Source organism: Ursus americanus, chromosome 34 (assembly GCF_024610735.1).
Source record: "Ursus americanus isolate L20-20 chromosome 34, mUrsAme1.1.p, whole genome shotgun sequence".
NCBI lineage: Eukaryota > Metazoa > Chordata > Mammalia > Carnivora > Ursidae > Ursus > Ursus americanus.
The window spans coordinates 15,926,124-15,943,283 of NC_142160.1; the positions used below are offsets into that span (position 1 = coordinate 15,926,124).

General features: G+C 42.0%; 1 protein-coding gene across 2 annotated transcripts in view; it reads left to right on the forward strand.

Annotated features, from left to right (window-relative positions):
• OSTF1 (osteoclast stimulating factor 1) overlaps positions 1 to 17,160 on the forward strand; it is a 50,859-nt gene that overhangs the window by 16,693 nt on the left and 17,006 nt on the right. For both annotated transcript variants that reach the window (XM_087858929.1, XM_045780996.2), the window contains exons 2-4: positions 5,697 to 5,743; positions 14,303 to 14,353; positions 16,976 to 17,039. In XM_087858929.1, the coding sequence (XP_087715055.1) occupies positions 5,697 to 5,743; positions 14,303 to 14,353; positions 16,976 to 17,039 (162 nt within the window). The remainder of the gene's footprint in view (positions 1 to 5,696; positions 5,744 to 14,302; positions 14,354 to 16,975; positions 17,040 to 17,160) is intronic.

A 17,160-nucleotide genomic window follows, 5' to 3' on the forward strand; every position in this document is an offset into this window, starting at 1 on the left:
TGTATATGGAAAATTCTTATTTTTCCATGATGCTCCCTTATTCAGATAATTCTCTTCCTCTCTTTTCTTTTCAAAAACTATATTGGTTTGAACTCTCTGGGGCAGATGGGAGAATATTAGTTTTTATATGCTAGCTGAATTTTGAAACCCACGAAGTAGAGGGAATATCACTCACTCTCTAGAGAGTCCTGTATAAATCCCTAATTTGATCAGATAGTGTAGAGGGGTCACTTCCCAACTTTTTTTTTTTTACTTTGATCTTCAGGAAGATGTATTTTTCTTAATGGCCTGATACATACAAATGTATATATATATACACACACACATACACACACACTAGACCAAGAAGTTCACCTTAGCCTCAAATTTCTTCCTAAATCTGCCAGTCAACTTTGTCTGACTGGTCCAGTGGTGAAATGCCTTATTTCCTCATCAATTCTGACACAGCTAGACTTGTACTTGAACAAGGACTGCAGATTGCGTAGGTAACCAGGTAACCCTCTTGTCTAACCAGAGTGGTCAACAGTAATGCAACAGTAATGCAAACAGGGCATACCATTTGGATTTGTTACCATAATATTCACTTTGAAAAACAGGTATAAATACTCTCAATGTAACTGTTGCCGTGTCCCCTTTTATGCTTTGTATATGGAAATTCCGTCAATTGAAAGTATCAATGTGTATTTTTTATTGGAGAATAAAATATTGCAAAAATTGATGATGGGGAGGCAGTGAATTCTGTGTGTCTGGAAATGATATAAATTAAAAATTGTAGGTGTAGATTGAGAATTAATGTTGAGAGAGGACAGTTGCTCATAATTTGGGGGAAACTGTTGTCTCCTTTGTGGGACCGGCTTCAGTGAAATTGCACCATCAGCGTGAAGCAAGGCTTCAGGCCCAGGAGGTGAAGAGGAGGGAAGTCTTGATCTCACTCTTTTTCTATCAGGGAGGAAGGAAGGCTTCCTAACTCGAGGGTGGAATCCTCACCGGTAACAACTATGCTGGCACTGGAAGATCTTGCTTTTACACAGACCTCATTTTTAGAGCATTTATTTAGTTTTGCAGAAATCTCACCAGGCTGCAGTTGGTCATGCTGAGGAATTACGGTTCCTGCCCTTTTATGTCAAACGTTTAACATGGGTCTGCCAGAATTTTTAATAATAAAATTGTAATCATCATGAATTTTTTGAATAATGTTTGAGATTTATTCTTGTTTCCCAACAGTCCCTTCTGTAAAGTAGCATTTTGGTAAAATTGCTAGAATAAACATCAGTGTCTCCATCCATCTGTCCAGTCCCCACGAAATAAAAATTTCACAAAACCATAATAATTTCTGTCATGTGCACTGTACCCTGGTCATTTCTGTTCTATTGAATAGTTTTGAAAGCCACTAAATTAGTTTCATGATGTGTAGTTCAAAAATTGTTGAGACTCCCTGTCCTCTGGGGAAGGTGACACCGTCTGGGAGGGGTCATTTTTGTATGCGCATTTTAGTCCCACAAAAGATGAGACTAGGGTTTCCTAATTAAGTTCCTTTCCCAGAAATGTAATTTAAGGTGTCAAAGGCATGGTAAGACTTACAAAAAAAAATGTATGAATGTCACTGCCAAAGAATTATCTCTAGCAGTCGTACCAGTTTACATACCCACTGGTTCCGTCTGAGAATCCCACTTGTTCTATATCCTGCTGAACACTTAGCGTTGCCAGTTATTTTTTTGTTTTAACTATCACAGTGGGTACGCAGTAGTTGTCACGGCCATTTTATTTTTTTTAATTTTTAATTTTTTAAAGATTATTTATTTGAGAGAGCACGAGTGAGGGGCAGAGGCATAGGGAGAGGGAGAAGGAGACTCTCCGCTGAGCAGGGAGCCAACCGTGGGGCTCGATCCCAGGACCCCAAGATCATGACCTGAGCCAAAGGCAGATGCTTAACCAACTGAGCCACCCAGGTGCCTCTGTCATGGCCATTTTAAATGAAGTTCCTCTAAAATGTCTTGGGCCTTCCAGTGTATTTAAGGAGAATGTAAAGGAAATGGTCAATCTGTCACAGATAACTAAGTTTCGATATTTTGAATAGTCGTTCTTTTTCCTGTTCATAGTATGTCCACCCGTTATAGTGAGCGGTCCTCATGGCTCACTCCACAAGCTTCTGTACTCCTTCACCAACGGAGAAAACGCTGGACTAGACACCGTATGTTTGAGTACGTGCACCTCAAGTCCTTCTGATTGTGAGATCAGGGCCATAGAGCTGCATCTGTATGTACTCTGTTGGCAGACCTCAGACCCAGAAAAGTCTCTTACCCTTTGCCGGGAACAGGGTCCCAGATCCCCTTCCCTCTATCCGCCTCCACTGCTGTGGGCTAGGATTCCTTTACTGTCGTCTGGACTCGGCCTTCACTCTGGAGGAAAACGGTGTTTGGCTGATGCCTAGTGCTCTCAGCCCTTCTCTGTAGGAGCAGGGTGGGGTTGCAGAGAAAAGGGAAGGGTGTGCCTGGCAAGGTGAGGAGCCAGCAGGGCTCAGCTGCTGCTGGCGTGGGGGGTGAAATGGGAATCTGCTTACCTTGCTTATGTGGAATGCCAGCCCTCCTAAAATCCTGAATACCGTTCACATGCGCATTCAGGGGAGAGTCCCTGAGAGCATCAGACAAGAGATTGGGCCTCTTCCCAGTCTCTACCCAGAGTACCCTGATTCCTGCCCTTTCCTGCTCTGCGTGAACCCGTGCCCCTATAGCGCCGTTGGATTAAATATGATGTCAGAATGCTCAGTGAGTGACATACTCTTACTATAATTCTCTTGAGAGACTCTCCAGGTTTGGTAGACTGTCATCATGAAAGTCATGTGTTTTTCATCATCTTGGCAGTTCTTCCCGATCCTCTCGCTGTTTCTTTGGCATTCTTTTCATTTCTGTTGACTCAGGTTTGAGGGGTGAATAAACTAAGGCCCAGAACTTTTCTAATCTATGGATTAAAAGGGAGCCTCACTTCGCTAACGTCCCAACATTAGTCAATAAATAGGATCATGAAGGTGAAAGTGTTTTTTACAGCTTCGCACACAGAATATTCCCTTGAGTAATAGCCTAAAAGAGTGGCCTGATGTTCAATGTGTAGTATAAATCCAAATGCAAATAAATCTACTTCCTTTTAGTTTTGAGCATTTTAAGTTGGACAGTCACAAAAGATACAATTACAAAAATCATTGGTTTAGTCACGCTCCCAAGTATTTATTTTTTTCAAGATTATTTATTTGAGTGAGAGAGAGAGGAGGAGCAGGGGGAGTGAGAGAGAGAGAGAGAAGCACTAAGCAGGGAGCCTGATGCAGGGCTTGATCCCAGCACCCTGGGATCATGACCTGAGCCAAAGCCAGACCCTTAACCAACTGAGCCACCCAGGTGCCCAGGTATGTTTGTTCATGTTCTTTAATTTATTTTGAATTTTATCTAAGCTCATTAAGTTCATATTGGATCTAGTTTCCACAGTTAGCCATAGCCCGCCTCATTGCTGCCGTTCCCTCAAAGGGGCAAGAAAGTTCCGTCATTATTGATTTTGGTCACCAGTGGACTGCTTCCTTGTGTAACTTCTCTTTGGAAAGTTTGAAGTAATTGAGATAACTAATCTCCCCTCTCAGAGAGACACTCAGGTCAGCAGATATTTCTCCTGGCAGCTCTTCTTCCGTTTGGTGTTTCCTTTCTCAGGGCTGCGGGTATGTGTAAAAAACATACTCCAGAAGAAAAAAGGTTTCACATTTGCTTCTGCCTATTACCCCCGCCGCCCCCCCCCCCCCCGCTGGAAGAGCAGGGAAGGAGTGGCACTAGAACTCAGATTGCAAAAATAATGTTTTTTTGCAAACATGCTAAGTGAGTAACAAGGGATCTGAGCAGGGGATCCCACTGTATAGGGCATTTAGGAGAAATGATTGCCAGCCCCACCTCCCCAAACCCACACCGCCTGCCATGAAAGTATCTTCACTGTTTTTATTGATTACACACATAATACATGCTGAACATAACACATATAAACAGGATTTGTGAAGTAGAAGGTGAAGGTTCCCCTTAGTCGGTGCTGTTATTCTGTGCGTATATTGTCAGCATGAATGGAATGGTACTTGGCATACTGGTCTGTAAGCTGCTTTTTTTCCCTGAATATTTTGCAGGGTCTTTGCTACGTCAGTGTCTGCAGATCTGTCTGCAGCGTTCTTAGGATGAATCAGAGTTCATTTGCATAATCCCTCTCAGTGGACATTGTGGTCATTTCCCATTTTCTAATATTCTAAACCTACTTTGTTCCATATACTAGCCACCAGCCACGTGTGGCAATTTAACTGAATTAAAATCAAATAATGTTTAAAAATCAGTTCGCAGTCCCGCTCGCCACATTCAAGTACCCGGCAGCTGTATGTGACTAGGACAGAGAAGGAACTTTCCCAGCATTGCCTGAAGTCATATTGGACAGTGCTGTTGTAAACTGAGAGTTTTCAGATTTTTTTTTTTCAAGTACGTGTTTCCATTCCTTTATTCATCCATTCAACAAATGCTTATTGAGTGCCTCCTGTGTTCCAGGCATTGTGCTAGGTACTTGGATAGCTCACTCACAAAACATAGATACCTGTCCGCATAATGCTTAACTTTCTACCAGCAAAAGGTTTTGAGTATTCACTCCCAATAAATGCATGTGTACTACAAGTTGCATATGTATCCTATTATGTGGTTATATTATAAAACATAATATATGGAACAAATTAAAGTAGCAATAAAAAAGAATAAGATAAAAAATGTAAATAATTTCCAAAGTAGTCTTCCTGTGTTGCACCTGGGAGACCACTGTTCTGAATGATGCTCTCATACGAGGCGTCTGTCTCTAAAGATTCTTGCAATGCTGTTACCTCATTTTAAACAGGTGGTCCTTCTATTTTGATATTCCTTCTAAATATTTATTTCATAAAAAGACCTTTTTTTTTTTTAATCTGTAGGCTTTTTCCTACAGTTTGAATTTGTTCTTTTACTTACATATTCATTTAGTAAGCGTTTATGAAGTTCTTAACCATATGCTACCGAGGAGGATGCCGGGAAATTGAACAAGCCAGGGTTCCTGCTCTCGAATGACACAGGCCAGCAAATTATTTACTCTAATACAGGGTATTATGGAAATGCAAGAAAGGGGCATATGAAGAGAGAGATTGGGAGAATGGATGACAGCTTTCATGACCTGCTCTTTGCTGAGTTACTGCACTCTGTTTTGGGATTCAGTGGAATCACATATTTCTCCAACAGATATTATGTTTCTCCATGATATTTTCTTTTGAAAAATAGAAAAATCTAAGCCATCGATTTAAGGGTATTAAGTCGCTGTTGACTATCACATTAAATATCTCTTTATGTTAAATGCTTACCTTTTGATTTTTAAACTTAGATCTTAGGGTTGGAAGGGCTCTGTATAGGACAGAAACGAAGTCCAAATAATTTTGCAGCTGCTCTTGTTGGAGGAGAGGAAACAAAGTCATCCCCAGAGATGTGTGTTGATTTCATGCCTTCATTTAATAAATATTTACAAAATACCTTCTATGCGGAAAACAATTCCAAAATAAATTTCTCACATGGGCTTTTGATTAGGGAATTCTGAAGAATATAATGGTTAATACTATTTAGAGTAAACTTAAAATGAAAGAACTGATCATGTGTTGTTTATTCCCTCTCTTTTAGGGCAAGTTAAAGTGTTCAGAGCTCTTTATACGTTTGAACCCAGAACGGTAAGTATTCAGTTTTTCACTTTAAAATTGGCATACAAACCTACAGTGATTTCATTTAGATATTTCCTCTGGCCCGAATGGCCTGCCTTTTCTCTGATAGCTGTAAATGAGTCACAGGAATGGATGGTCAGTCACTTCTGTGTAGTCAGAGGTGTGAAAGCTAAGTCCCTCCGTGGATCTGAATGTGTTCCCCACCTTGAGGTCATGTAGTCCAGGGTGACATCACCCACTTTAAAAATCACCAAGTGACCCACATGTAGAGCACGTGACTTTGTCGTAGTCATCCTTCCTATGACTCTCACGCTGACCTTCCTTGTTCTTCCTGTTGACCCTCTACCTCGGGCCACCTCATAATGGCACCTTTTACCAACTATGTAGAGCAGTTTTTTAATGTTTCTGCTGTTTTTGGTGTCCATCCATCAATCCACCCATCCATCCTTGGTTTAGTGAGCACTTACTATGTGCCAGACCCTGGCCCAGGCCTTGTGGACAGTGCCATGTCAACAGAAAGGGTGGCCTCATGGAGCTCCCATCCGAGTGGCGGGGAGACGGACAGTAAGCAGACAAATGAACAGGACTGCCGGGACCTGATCGGTGCTATGAAGAAAAATAAGGAGGGTATGGGGCCCAAGGGTTCATGGAGAAAAGAGTTATTTTCAGCAGGGTGTTCAGGGATGACCTTTCTGTAAAGGTGATGTTCGCGTAGAGACCTAAGGGAAGTGAGAGAGAGCCAAGGGAACAGCAAGGAGCATCTTTGGTGGGTTCTAGAAGCATCAGGGAGGACAGCGGCTTAGAAAGTCGTGAATAAAGGAGAGGGAGGTAGGAGATGGGTTCAGAGAGCCTGGGCAGAGAGGGAGGGCAAATCATGTAGGGCCTCGTGGGGTAGGATGGAGGGTTTTGATTCCAGGGTTGATTAGATACATTTTAGAAGAGCCACTCTCCCCAAGGGCAACTATTCAGAGCAAGAGTGGGAGCAGAACGTCCAGACAGGAGGCAGAGGAGAGAGACCGAGCAAGGAAGCCTGCTGTCTTGACTCTCCCGTCTTACTCACGAGGGATGGGCGCCTTCGTGCTGGTTGCAGCCAGCTTGCCACTGGCTTTGGGTTTGCTGTAGACCTTGTCGTCCCCAGAGCCGAGCATCTCGGAAGGTAGCCCAGAACCGGATGGCGCCAAGCCTTGACTCACTGCCATCAGGCTGCGGGTGGCCCTCACATTCCAAATCTGTCATGTACTCGCTGCGAATTTACTTAACCTGTGGCCATCTGTGTTCTCATCAGCCATCCCGCAGAATTTGGCTGTGAGCAGAGAATGAGATTGATATTTGAAGCCTTGCATGCAGTGGGTGCCAGTAAACGGCAGCAGGAAATACAGCTAATACGGGGTGTGCTTGTGTCCCAGTGAGTTCCCCCAAGACTTTGTAAACAAAGTGCTCCTGGAACAAGAAAGGGGTTGGGTGGGTAAAGGTAGATCTCAGGTTTTTATTCTTCTTACCGGATCATTCCAGCAGCATCTCACCCGCATCGGAGGAGCGGGGAACGAACGGGAAGTGTGTTAGCTTGCCAGACTTTCAGACTACGTGGCTTAACTGACAAAAATTTTTCTTAGGGTTTTGGAGGCAAGGAGTCACGTAGAGGTGTGGACAGGGTTGGTTTCTTCCAAAGCCTCTCTCCGTGGCTTGTAGATGATTGTGTTCTCCCTGTGTCCCCATGTGCGTCGTCTTTCCTCTCTGCTTGTCAGTTTCCCAGTCTGCTCTTCATGAAAGGACACCAGTCATTAGAGCTCATTTGAATGACCTAACTTTAATTTAATTTACCTCTCTAAAGAATCTGTCTCCAAATACACTCACATTCTGAGGCACTAAGGGTGCCTCACAACGTACGCATTGGGTGCGGGGAGGGAGGACACAAAAAGGTAAAGTATGAGGCCCAGAAGTTGTTGTCTTTGTGTTTGTCCCCTGCTTACAGGAAGGCTGTCATTTCATGCATCTGATTGTCCTAATCAGTGCTTTCCTAGGTTGCAAGCAGCTTGAGGTTGATAGAAGTGGGGGATGGGGGTGCTCATCAGCTGCCCTCCTGGGCTAGATCATTCTCTGCAGCCTCCCTCACTCTAGGAAGGGACGGACCTGCATGTACTCAGCTTGAGACCGGACATGACTCCTGACTCTCCCCCTCAGTATCCTGTTGGCCATCACCTTTGGCCTTCCTCCCTGACCTCCTCCTCCTTTGCTTCTCTTGTGCTTTTTCTTGCTTCTGGTCCATGGACTCCAGCTTCTCCATTCCATCTGCATTCTTCTGCCTGATTGATTTTTCCAAAAGGTAGCTTTGCTCCCTTCTTCTGCTTCACCTCTTTATTTGACTTAGGATAGAGTCCCCCGTGGTCCAGCTGGTTTCCAGCCCCGCAGTCCTCTGCTCCCTTCCCTTCTTAGACCATTCCAGTCTGTGTTTGATGCACAGTAGAACTCATCTCTGAACCTTTCTAGACTCGTGGTATTGCCCCTCTCTAAGCTCTAATAACACACTTCCTTTTCCACAAAGACTCTCTGATTAATCCAGCTAAAAGTGGGGTGCCTTTTACACTTGGCGTTTCGGTCCTGCTCTGGATAACAGTGTCCGGGGGAGACAGCAGAACACAGGGCTGTTCAGAGCTGGCCATCGTTTTTAGGACCCACTCTGCCTCTTTAACATCTGTGTGACCTGGGAAATTCAGGAGTTCCCTAAGCTCTGCGCCTCAGCGTGCTTCTCTGTAAAGTGAGAATAGTAATAATCACATAGGGTTTTAGTGCGACTTAGGTGAGATTGTGTGAAGCTGCTGTTACTGTTAGGAGAGGTAGTGATTGCTGTATTCATGGACATTTAGCAAATAGTTTTGATGGGTTGTTGACATATTGATTATTTTAATTTACCTCTAGTTCTGCCCCAGGATGCAATCTCTACTTCTTCTTCTTTTTTTTTTAATCTTTATTATTGCACCTGAATGGCTCAGTTGGTTAAGCGTCTGATCGGCTCAGGTCATGATCTCAGCGTCCTGGGATTGAGTCCCCCATCAGGCTCCCTGATCAGTGGGGAGTCTGCTTCTGCCTCTCCCTCTGCCCTTCCCGAACCCTGCTCATGCTTGCAGTCTCTGTTTCTGTCTCTCAAATAAATAAAATCTTTAAAAAAAATATTTGTTGGGGTGCCTGGGTGGCACAGCGGTTAAGCGTCTGCCTTCAGCTCAGGGCGTGATCCCAGCGTTCTGGGATCAAGCCCCACATCAGGCTCTTCCGCTATGAGCCTGCTTCTTCCTCTCCCACTCCTCCTGCTTGTGTTCCCTCTCTCGCTGGCTGTCTCTATCTCTGTCGAATAAATAAAATCTTAAAAAAAAATAATTTGTTGTTTTTGAATGTACAGAAGAAAATAGATATTTACTTCATTAGGGTTTTTGAAGAGTCCATATTTAAAATGTTGTTTTTTAATATCCCTGGGCCCAAGGATCCTCGGCCGTGGAGCAGTGCTGCTAATTCATCTAGGATGTACTGGGTGGTCGGTAATGAGTATCCCACACCTGCTGCCTCCACACTCTGCCCCTTTCCACCTCCCTTCAATCCAAGGGGGTGTGGCTGGCTGGGCAAGTAGCCTCTAGCTCCTGACCTTCCTTACTGCTTAAGTGCCTGTACTAGACCAGTTATTCAGTATTTTGAATCTCATCCCTAGCTAGTTTAGTTTGACATTCATTTTCTGAGTAAGGATTTCTGTTGGACCACGCGGGAAGCTCAGTTTGTCTCTCCCCATCTCCCCCGGTAGGCACCCCTAATGGGATGGCTGCACTCTGGTACATCCTAAACTGACCTGGCCTCCGCAAAGTCATTGGGACCAGGCAAGATGGAAGGGGTGGGCTGGCCCCTGTGGGACACTTGCCGACAAGTGCAGCACCCCAGGGAGGCCTGGGTCCAGCTTTTAGCTACTCTTCTGTCCTCAGGCGGTAGGGACAGCAATGCCCAGCCTCAGTCTCGGTGATCCACGGAACAGCTAGAACACTGGGCATTTTGTCACTCCTGGTTCTTCCCGCCAACCCATTTCTCTTCTGTCTTGCCTGAAGGCAGGGGAGTCCTGGCTCCACCTATACCTATTTGGTTCTTAATTCTTGCCCAACCGCCAGTCCGATAAAGTGACATACAGAGATCTGGTTGGACTGGATAGACCAGTGCCAAGATGCACCAGGGGAGAGGGAACAGCATTTTCTGTGTGCTGGTGGTGTATCGATTTCTAAAGGGAAAGCACAGGACCCCTCTCTGTCATGTCACGTTTTCTGGGCTTCACTAGGTTTATTGCACTCCGCGGAGAGGCAGGAACCCTAGAATGGGATCCCAAAAGCTAAAGTGGGAGCCCAGCCCTGCCACTCACTCACTGTGTGATCTGTGGCAAGTTCTTGAACACCCTTCTGCGCCCGGGTATGAAATGGAGATGATACCCATGTTTCAGCCCTGCCCTAGTGGGTCGTCGGGAGGATTGAACGAGGTTAAGCATGCTTTGCAAGTGTAAGGTGCTGCTGTTGGTTTTGTGGTACTGCCTCATGTAGGGATGGGAGTAGGGGCGAACAACAGATACTTTCCATGGATACCACCTTTTAACCTGGTCATGATACCCTGTTGACAAGTAATGGCTATGCATGACCTTTCCGTGAGAGAGAAGACACAGGTGCTGGTGAAGAGCAGACTGCAGAGTGTAACTCGTGGTTCAAGTCTAGTGTCTACCACATACCTGCTGTATGGCCTTCGACAAGCTTCTCATCTACAGTGTGATGACAAGAGTAGCACCCACCTCATGGGGTTGCTGGTGAGGATTACATTTGTTAATATATCTCAGTGTCCACACTAGTGGCTGGCACTTAATAGTCCTATAAAGTGGCAAATAAAAACATCCACGGAAAATTTGATTTTTAAAAATCTTTTTATTAGTTCTTGGGGTTCCAGGTTGACACATCGGAAAAGTTTCATAAGGGTGTTACGGTCTCTCTGAAATTTTTCATTAAATATGTATTTTCATAAACCAAGAAAAATGAATGCCTTGGGAATTATATGTTACCAGGAATATAGGAAACAGGAATGGGAATATATATTAGCAAGTTTGTACTCATCGCTCTAACATACCAGTGGCCAACAATTTGCGTGTCCTGATACCTTGTGGTTCTTCAAGGAGAGGGGCAAAGAGGAATGTGGTTGAAAACCAAAGAACAAACTAGAAACAAAGCTCTTCCTTGATTGTGTCACTGTTTTGCCGTTTCTGTTCTGTGAATATGATGCCAGGAATTTAAAAGTAGACCCTCATCAAGTCATTTACGTTAAGTGCCGCACAAGCTGTTTCTTAATGGAAAGTGTGAATATTGTAGGTAAAATCGACTTCGGTTTTAAAATCACGAAAATGACCTTATTGTCTGTACTGCCACCAACAGCGTAAAGGATTTGGTAAGACCACCACCTTAGCTAGGTTAGGGACACTGCCCCCGGTTCCTTTGGAAGAAGATATTTTATGGGCAGTAGTAGCACTGCCTGTCTGGGAGCTCTTGATTAAAAAGGGAATAAACTGTCCACTCTCCTTTCTCAGGGTGGAAGAATCACGAGACCTTTTTCTCCCCTGACTGAAATCGACTGCCTGTTGTTCTTCCCTCAGCTGAAAAACAAGTCTCACCTAATAGGTGGCTTGTGGCAGACCCTGTGTTTGAACAACAGCCATTATTTTAAAAAACCAAAGCAGCACTGAGAAGTATCGAAATGACTATACTGAGTGATTTCCAAATGATGCGTTTTACCAAACCACAAAGGGCAAGAATTACTTAAAAGACAATGAGAGTTTTAACTGTTCTAGGCTTCTTATTGCCTTTAAATTTATTTTATTTTTATGTTTTTATTGCCTTTTAAAAAATTGAGGTAAAAATTGACTTAATGTAAGGAACCATTTTGAAGGAAACAGTTCAGTGGCATTTAGTATATTCACAATGTTAACACCCCCCACCCCGTCCAGTTCCAAAACATTTTCATCCTCCTAAATGAAAACCCTATACCCATTAGGCACTTACTTTTCATTGTTCTGGGCTCTGTTCTTTTTTTTTTTCAACGAGAAGGACTCATCACAGGGATTTTTGTATGTGTGCTTTTTTGAAGCGGTTTGTTTGGTACTTTTTCAAAACATGCCGTTTTGGTTCAGGGGTGACTGAACTTATTACATGTGGAAATTTAGGCAGACTTAACTTGTGATTTTAGAAGGAGGCCAACACCATAGGTAGAGATGATCTCTAACTTCCATGAAAGCCCCTTGTTAGACATGTGGGCAAGGTTAGTTTTTGGAGAGGTACGAGGTAAGAATGCACTTTGGATGGCTCCAAGACTAGAGAGATCTCTTCCAGACATCACACTCTTTCAAAACTCCAGGAAACTCAGAGTCCCTCCGGAAAAATGCTAACCTTTCACATATATTCTGTTTGCCTTACCTCCTTACATTCTACTTCAGTCTCTCCTCCTAACCCTTATTGCTATCTCAAGGAGAGACAGTCAAATGGTGTTGAAATTGCCAGCGAAGACCAACCTTCCTATTATAGGGATGGCCACTGTGTCTAGCTGGGGTGCGTGATGGGCAGTGTGTCCCCTTTCTGGCCTCTCTGGGAGCGATCCAGTTTGCAGCAGGGAAATACTAAAAGAAATAGTTTGTTTCCCTAATCACTTTCTATATCCATCACATATTGGTAATCTGTTGATCACAGATCATCAGAACATGATAGAGAAAGATTAGGGAAGAACTTAGAGGGCTTTACTTCTTTTGCCCTAAATGCCTGTTTCTAATAATCTTAAAATCTATGTTATCGAGTCTACAGAGGCTCAAATAATTTTGCATAGCTTGTGCTGTGTGTAAGTCTAGACTCGGTAAGTCAATCGTAAATGCAACAAATGCTTCAGGAAGTACCTTTTAAAGGAACTCAGCCCGGGCTCCTGGGTGGCTTTGTCGGTTAAGTATCTGCCTTTGGCTCAGGCCATGATCTGAGGGTCCTGGGATTGAGTCCCATGTTTGTCTCCCTGCTCAGCGGGGAGCCTGCTTCTCCCTCTCTCTGTTCCTCTCCCCACTTGCTCTCTCTGTCTGTCTCAAATAAATAAATAAATAAAATCTTTAAAAATATAAAGGAACTCAGCCATTTTTAGTATCGTTCATTATCCTTTGGCAATTTTTATATTTGAATGCATGATGCCCCCAAGTATTTATGTACGTGGTTGCTTAAAGCATGGTATAGCTGATATTGTCTTCGTTTATATTCGGGAGGAAATAGTTATAATAATAATACAGATCAGCTTTGAAACTAAATAAGTGAGTAGCGCAGAATCACATTTACTGCCCTGGTCTGTAACTGAGAGAGGAGATAAACAAGTGGAAAAATGAGTGGATGAGATAATTTGTTTCACTAGCTTGAGTTTTATTTGTATGGAACAGTAACTATAATCAGAAATATCAAAGCCTTTTTAAAAAATATTTTATTGTGAAAGTAATACATGCTCATGATAGAAAATTTGGAAACATTTTTCTGCATATTTCATGCATAGTTGTGATCTTATCCTACGTGCTTTACATTCTTCACTCGACATGACAACGTGAATATTCCCTAGTATCTGAAACTTGATCCTAATAGGCATGGTCCTGTATACCTAAAACAAGGTCATGCTGGTAAGCGTTAACATAGTGATAGAAAAAAGATGCTTAATTAAAGCACCTGGCTGTATTCAGAGAGTTTGTAGGACATTTGGCTGGGACAAGCCGGAATACATATTGTCTCTATAATCAGCTAACCCCTGAGAGCTGCTTATGGTCTGGACTGAGTTGCTGCTTCCTATTTTCCAGCTCTTTAGCCTTATTAATGTACTTGTGTATTAACTATTCTTATATATAAAAACGTTCTTTCTCTCTGAATATGAATAGAGTTGTTTTCTCAAAATAAGCAGGTAATTATGTATAAACTATTGTATGTATGTATATATGTATTGTATGTATATATTGTATGTATATATGAAATGTTCATTCTCTCTGACCATGAAATGATAGAATAGTTGTTTTCTCACAATAAGCAGGTAGTAGATGTTGATATGAACGTATTTAAGGATTGAAGCCTAATCACTTGGACAAGAGCCAAGTTCCTGGTTGTTTTTCATGATTTTAAATTCTAGACATTTATCCTTTTACGAAAAAATGTCTATCACCTTTTATAATTTTTATGAGAAAGAAGTTCTATTAATATTCTCTTTTGGTAGAAAAATGCCTTGCCTTCATTGTGGAAGAATATAAGATGTGTGTGTAGGGGGGATTTCTTACATGTTATGTATGCAATTCTTTGAAGTTCATCATGGGAACAATTCAGCTTTCTACCTCCGTGTTAGTTTGTCAGTAATGTTTCATTATGTGGCCTGTGTGCAGATGGAAGTATCTAAAAACCACATTGTCTATAAGGTACTTTGGGACTTGAAATTCACAGAATCATTAGCATCATCATTATATTGTAATTCATGAAAAATCACATGAAGTCACACTGTATGTATTTTTTCTTTCAGCCAGATGAATTGTACTTTGAGGAAGGTGATATTATCTACATTACTGACATGGTAAGCCCAGCTAATATTTTGTAATACTACGTATGAACTAAAGATGCGTAAGACTATTTTGTGTAGCTATAATATTGCACACTATTTAAATGTTTATCTGTATAGAAATATGTATGCCCAGGTTTGTTCATTTTAGCACCGTTTGTAATAATAGCACAAAATTAGAAGTAGCCCTTATGATGACCTATAGGAAGATAGTTGAATAAGCTTTGGTATATCCACAAATAGGGTATTATGCATTAATAAAAAGGAATGAGGAATATCTCTAAATGCTATTATGGAGTAATTTAAGTGAAAAAAGGCAAGGTAAAAAAAAAAAATGCAAACAGTGTGCCTTATTTACCTAAGAGAGGTTATATGTATAACTGTTTTCTTCGGTTTAAAACAAAAAGTCAAAGGAGGAATCATCGAATAAAATTTAAAAAATAGTTTCTTCTATGTGAGGGAAGGGAAATAGGGTAGAGGGAACATGGACTTTTAAAAACTTAACCTTGTTTTGGAGATCTGACTTTGGAGTCATGTCAACTTCTGCATAGTTATAAAATTAAATGGTAAAAAAGCAATCCCTGAAATTTAAAAGTAGAGTGAATCAAATGAAGTTAATTGTACCCCAGGTAATTGGCATAACCACACAGAAAGGAGGAACTGTTCTAGTGAACTTAAAACTCAGCAGTTTGACAGAACATCTCCAGTAGAATATACAGGAAGGACAAAGGACTGGCAAGAAAAATAACTGTAAACTGGTTTTAATCATGATCTTGTAGCAGAAGCATTGGCATTGCTATTCTGAGATTTTCGCATGTGTATTGTAGTTGAGAGCAAATGAGTCATTAGGTCAGTGATACTGACAACTGGGATTTTCAGCCTGCAAGAAAAGATACACAGATGTAAGATCAGTGAGGTTAAGCTCTGTAGCTTGGCATCTGTATGGCCAACATGTTGTGTTTTATCTACAATAAAATAAAAACGTGTCCTACTCTGTCCTTTGAAAAGGCCTAGAAAAAAAAATGACCAACCCAATAATGATATGTTATTTTGCATTCAAAGGAACAAGGCTCTGTCGAGAAGGGTATAGCTGTTACCAGGTTGGGGGCAGAAGAGGTACAAGATAATCTGAGAACACTGTGTTATTAGAAAGCAAGGAAGCCTCCCGAGACAACGGGGGTCACAGTAGAAAGACGGGAACGAAGTCGAAGAGGCTACCGCTAGTCAAAGATAGGACAATTTGAACAGTTAGGTCAGCACTCCCCAGGATTGAAGCACATTTACTGTGTTTAAATCCATGAGCTGCCAGTAATTCTTCACAAAACCCAAACATCATTCTTCACCCTGAGAGGATGCTAGGGAACCAACTTTTTATTCTGACAACTTCAGTTAAGGAAAATAATGAGCATTGATTCCGACTTTTCTCTATGAACTTCATCTCCGGGTAACCTGAGAGTTGATGAGGGAACATTTTTCTTTAAAGAGATATTCTGATTGTTTAAGTGAAAAAGGAGTGATAGAACGTCACCATTTTGCAGCCCCCAGGAAATAATGGTTCCAGCTCATGCTCTTCAGTGGCTAACTCACATTATAAAAAGAGGCCACCAGACATTGTGAGTCTCCTGATGGAAGAAATCAATACTACCTATAAGATAGTCTTACCCAAAAAACTGAATCTGAATCTCATAAAGCCTCTAGAACTAACGACCAGTTTATAGGCAGTAACGGGGAACAGAACACATTTTTGGTAACACGGAGATGCAGTAGGCAAAATCCTGACTGTTTGAAACTCAGCAGAACAAATGGACTGGTTTCTTCAACAAGTATACTATGAAGGAATGAAAAAAAAAAATGGAGAGAAACCTATATACTAAAAAGAGACCAAAGAGGCAAATCAGTCAGTCATATTGAATGGCCCTTATTTGGATTCTAAATTGTGGGGCAACTGGAAAATTTGAATATTGATGCAGATATTTGATGATATAAAGGAATTATTGAAGTAAATTTTACGCTGTGATAATGGCTTTATGTCTTTGGAAAAAATCCTCATCTTTCAGAAGTACATGATGAAGTATGTACAGGTGAGCTAATGTCTACAGTCCATTCAAGATGATCTGAGAGGGAGGGAAGTCGTGGGTTAGATATATGAAACAGTTGGCCGTGAGTAAGTACTTTATGCAGGTGGGAGATGAGTTTATGTAGGTTCATTGTCCTGTTCGTTCTACTTTTTATAGGTTTGAATTTTTCTAAAATAAGGTTTCCCCCCAGATGAAGCTAAAATAAAGAGATCTTTAAAAAAAGCAATCTTCAGGCTAAGAGAAAGTAGACTCTGGACAGAAAAATTCTATGGATAGTTTAAATGTAATTGTTTTCTTCCCTTTCATATGATCTCTGATGTGTGGTTGTTCAGGCTCTGCAATGAAGTGTGTTGTGTGTGTTGCAGGCCGATGTGGGTATATTTGTACTTTAATGGTAAGGGGAATGGGCATCCGTAACTAGGGGTGGGGAAGCTTGATGGTTTTGACCGGGGCCGATGGACATTCTGTAAGCAGGTACAGTCCGTGAGCCAGATAGTTTTAAAAGTCATTGAATGTAAACTGAGCTTGGTACCACTTAATCTAACTCTTCTTTCACTAGAGTGATACCAACTGGTGGAAAGGCACCTCCAAAGGCAGGACTGGACTCATCCCAAGCAACTATGGTAAGCACGGCTGTGGTGGTGATTACTTTGTGTCTACTTTGTGTACTTTCAATTGTCTGGTTCCTGAAGCCTCTCTGCTTGCTGTCCTTGCTGAGAAGTCAGTGGAGTCATTGCCAGGGTA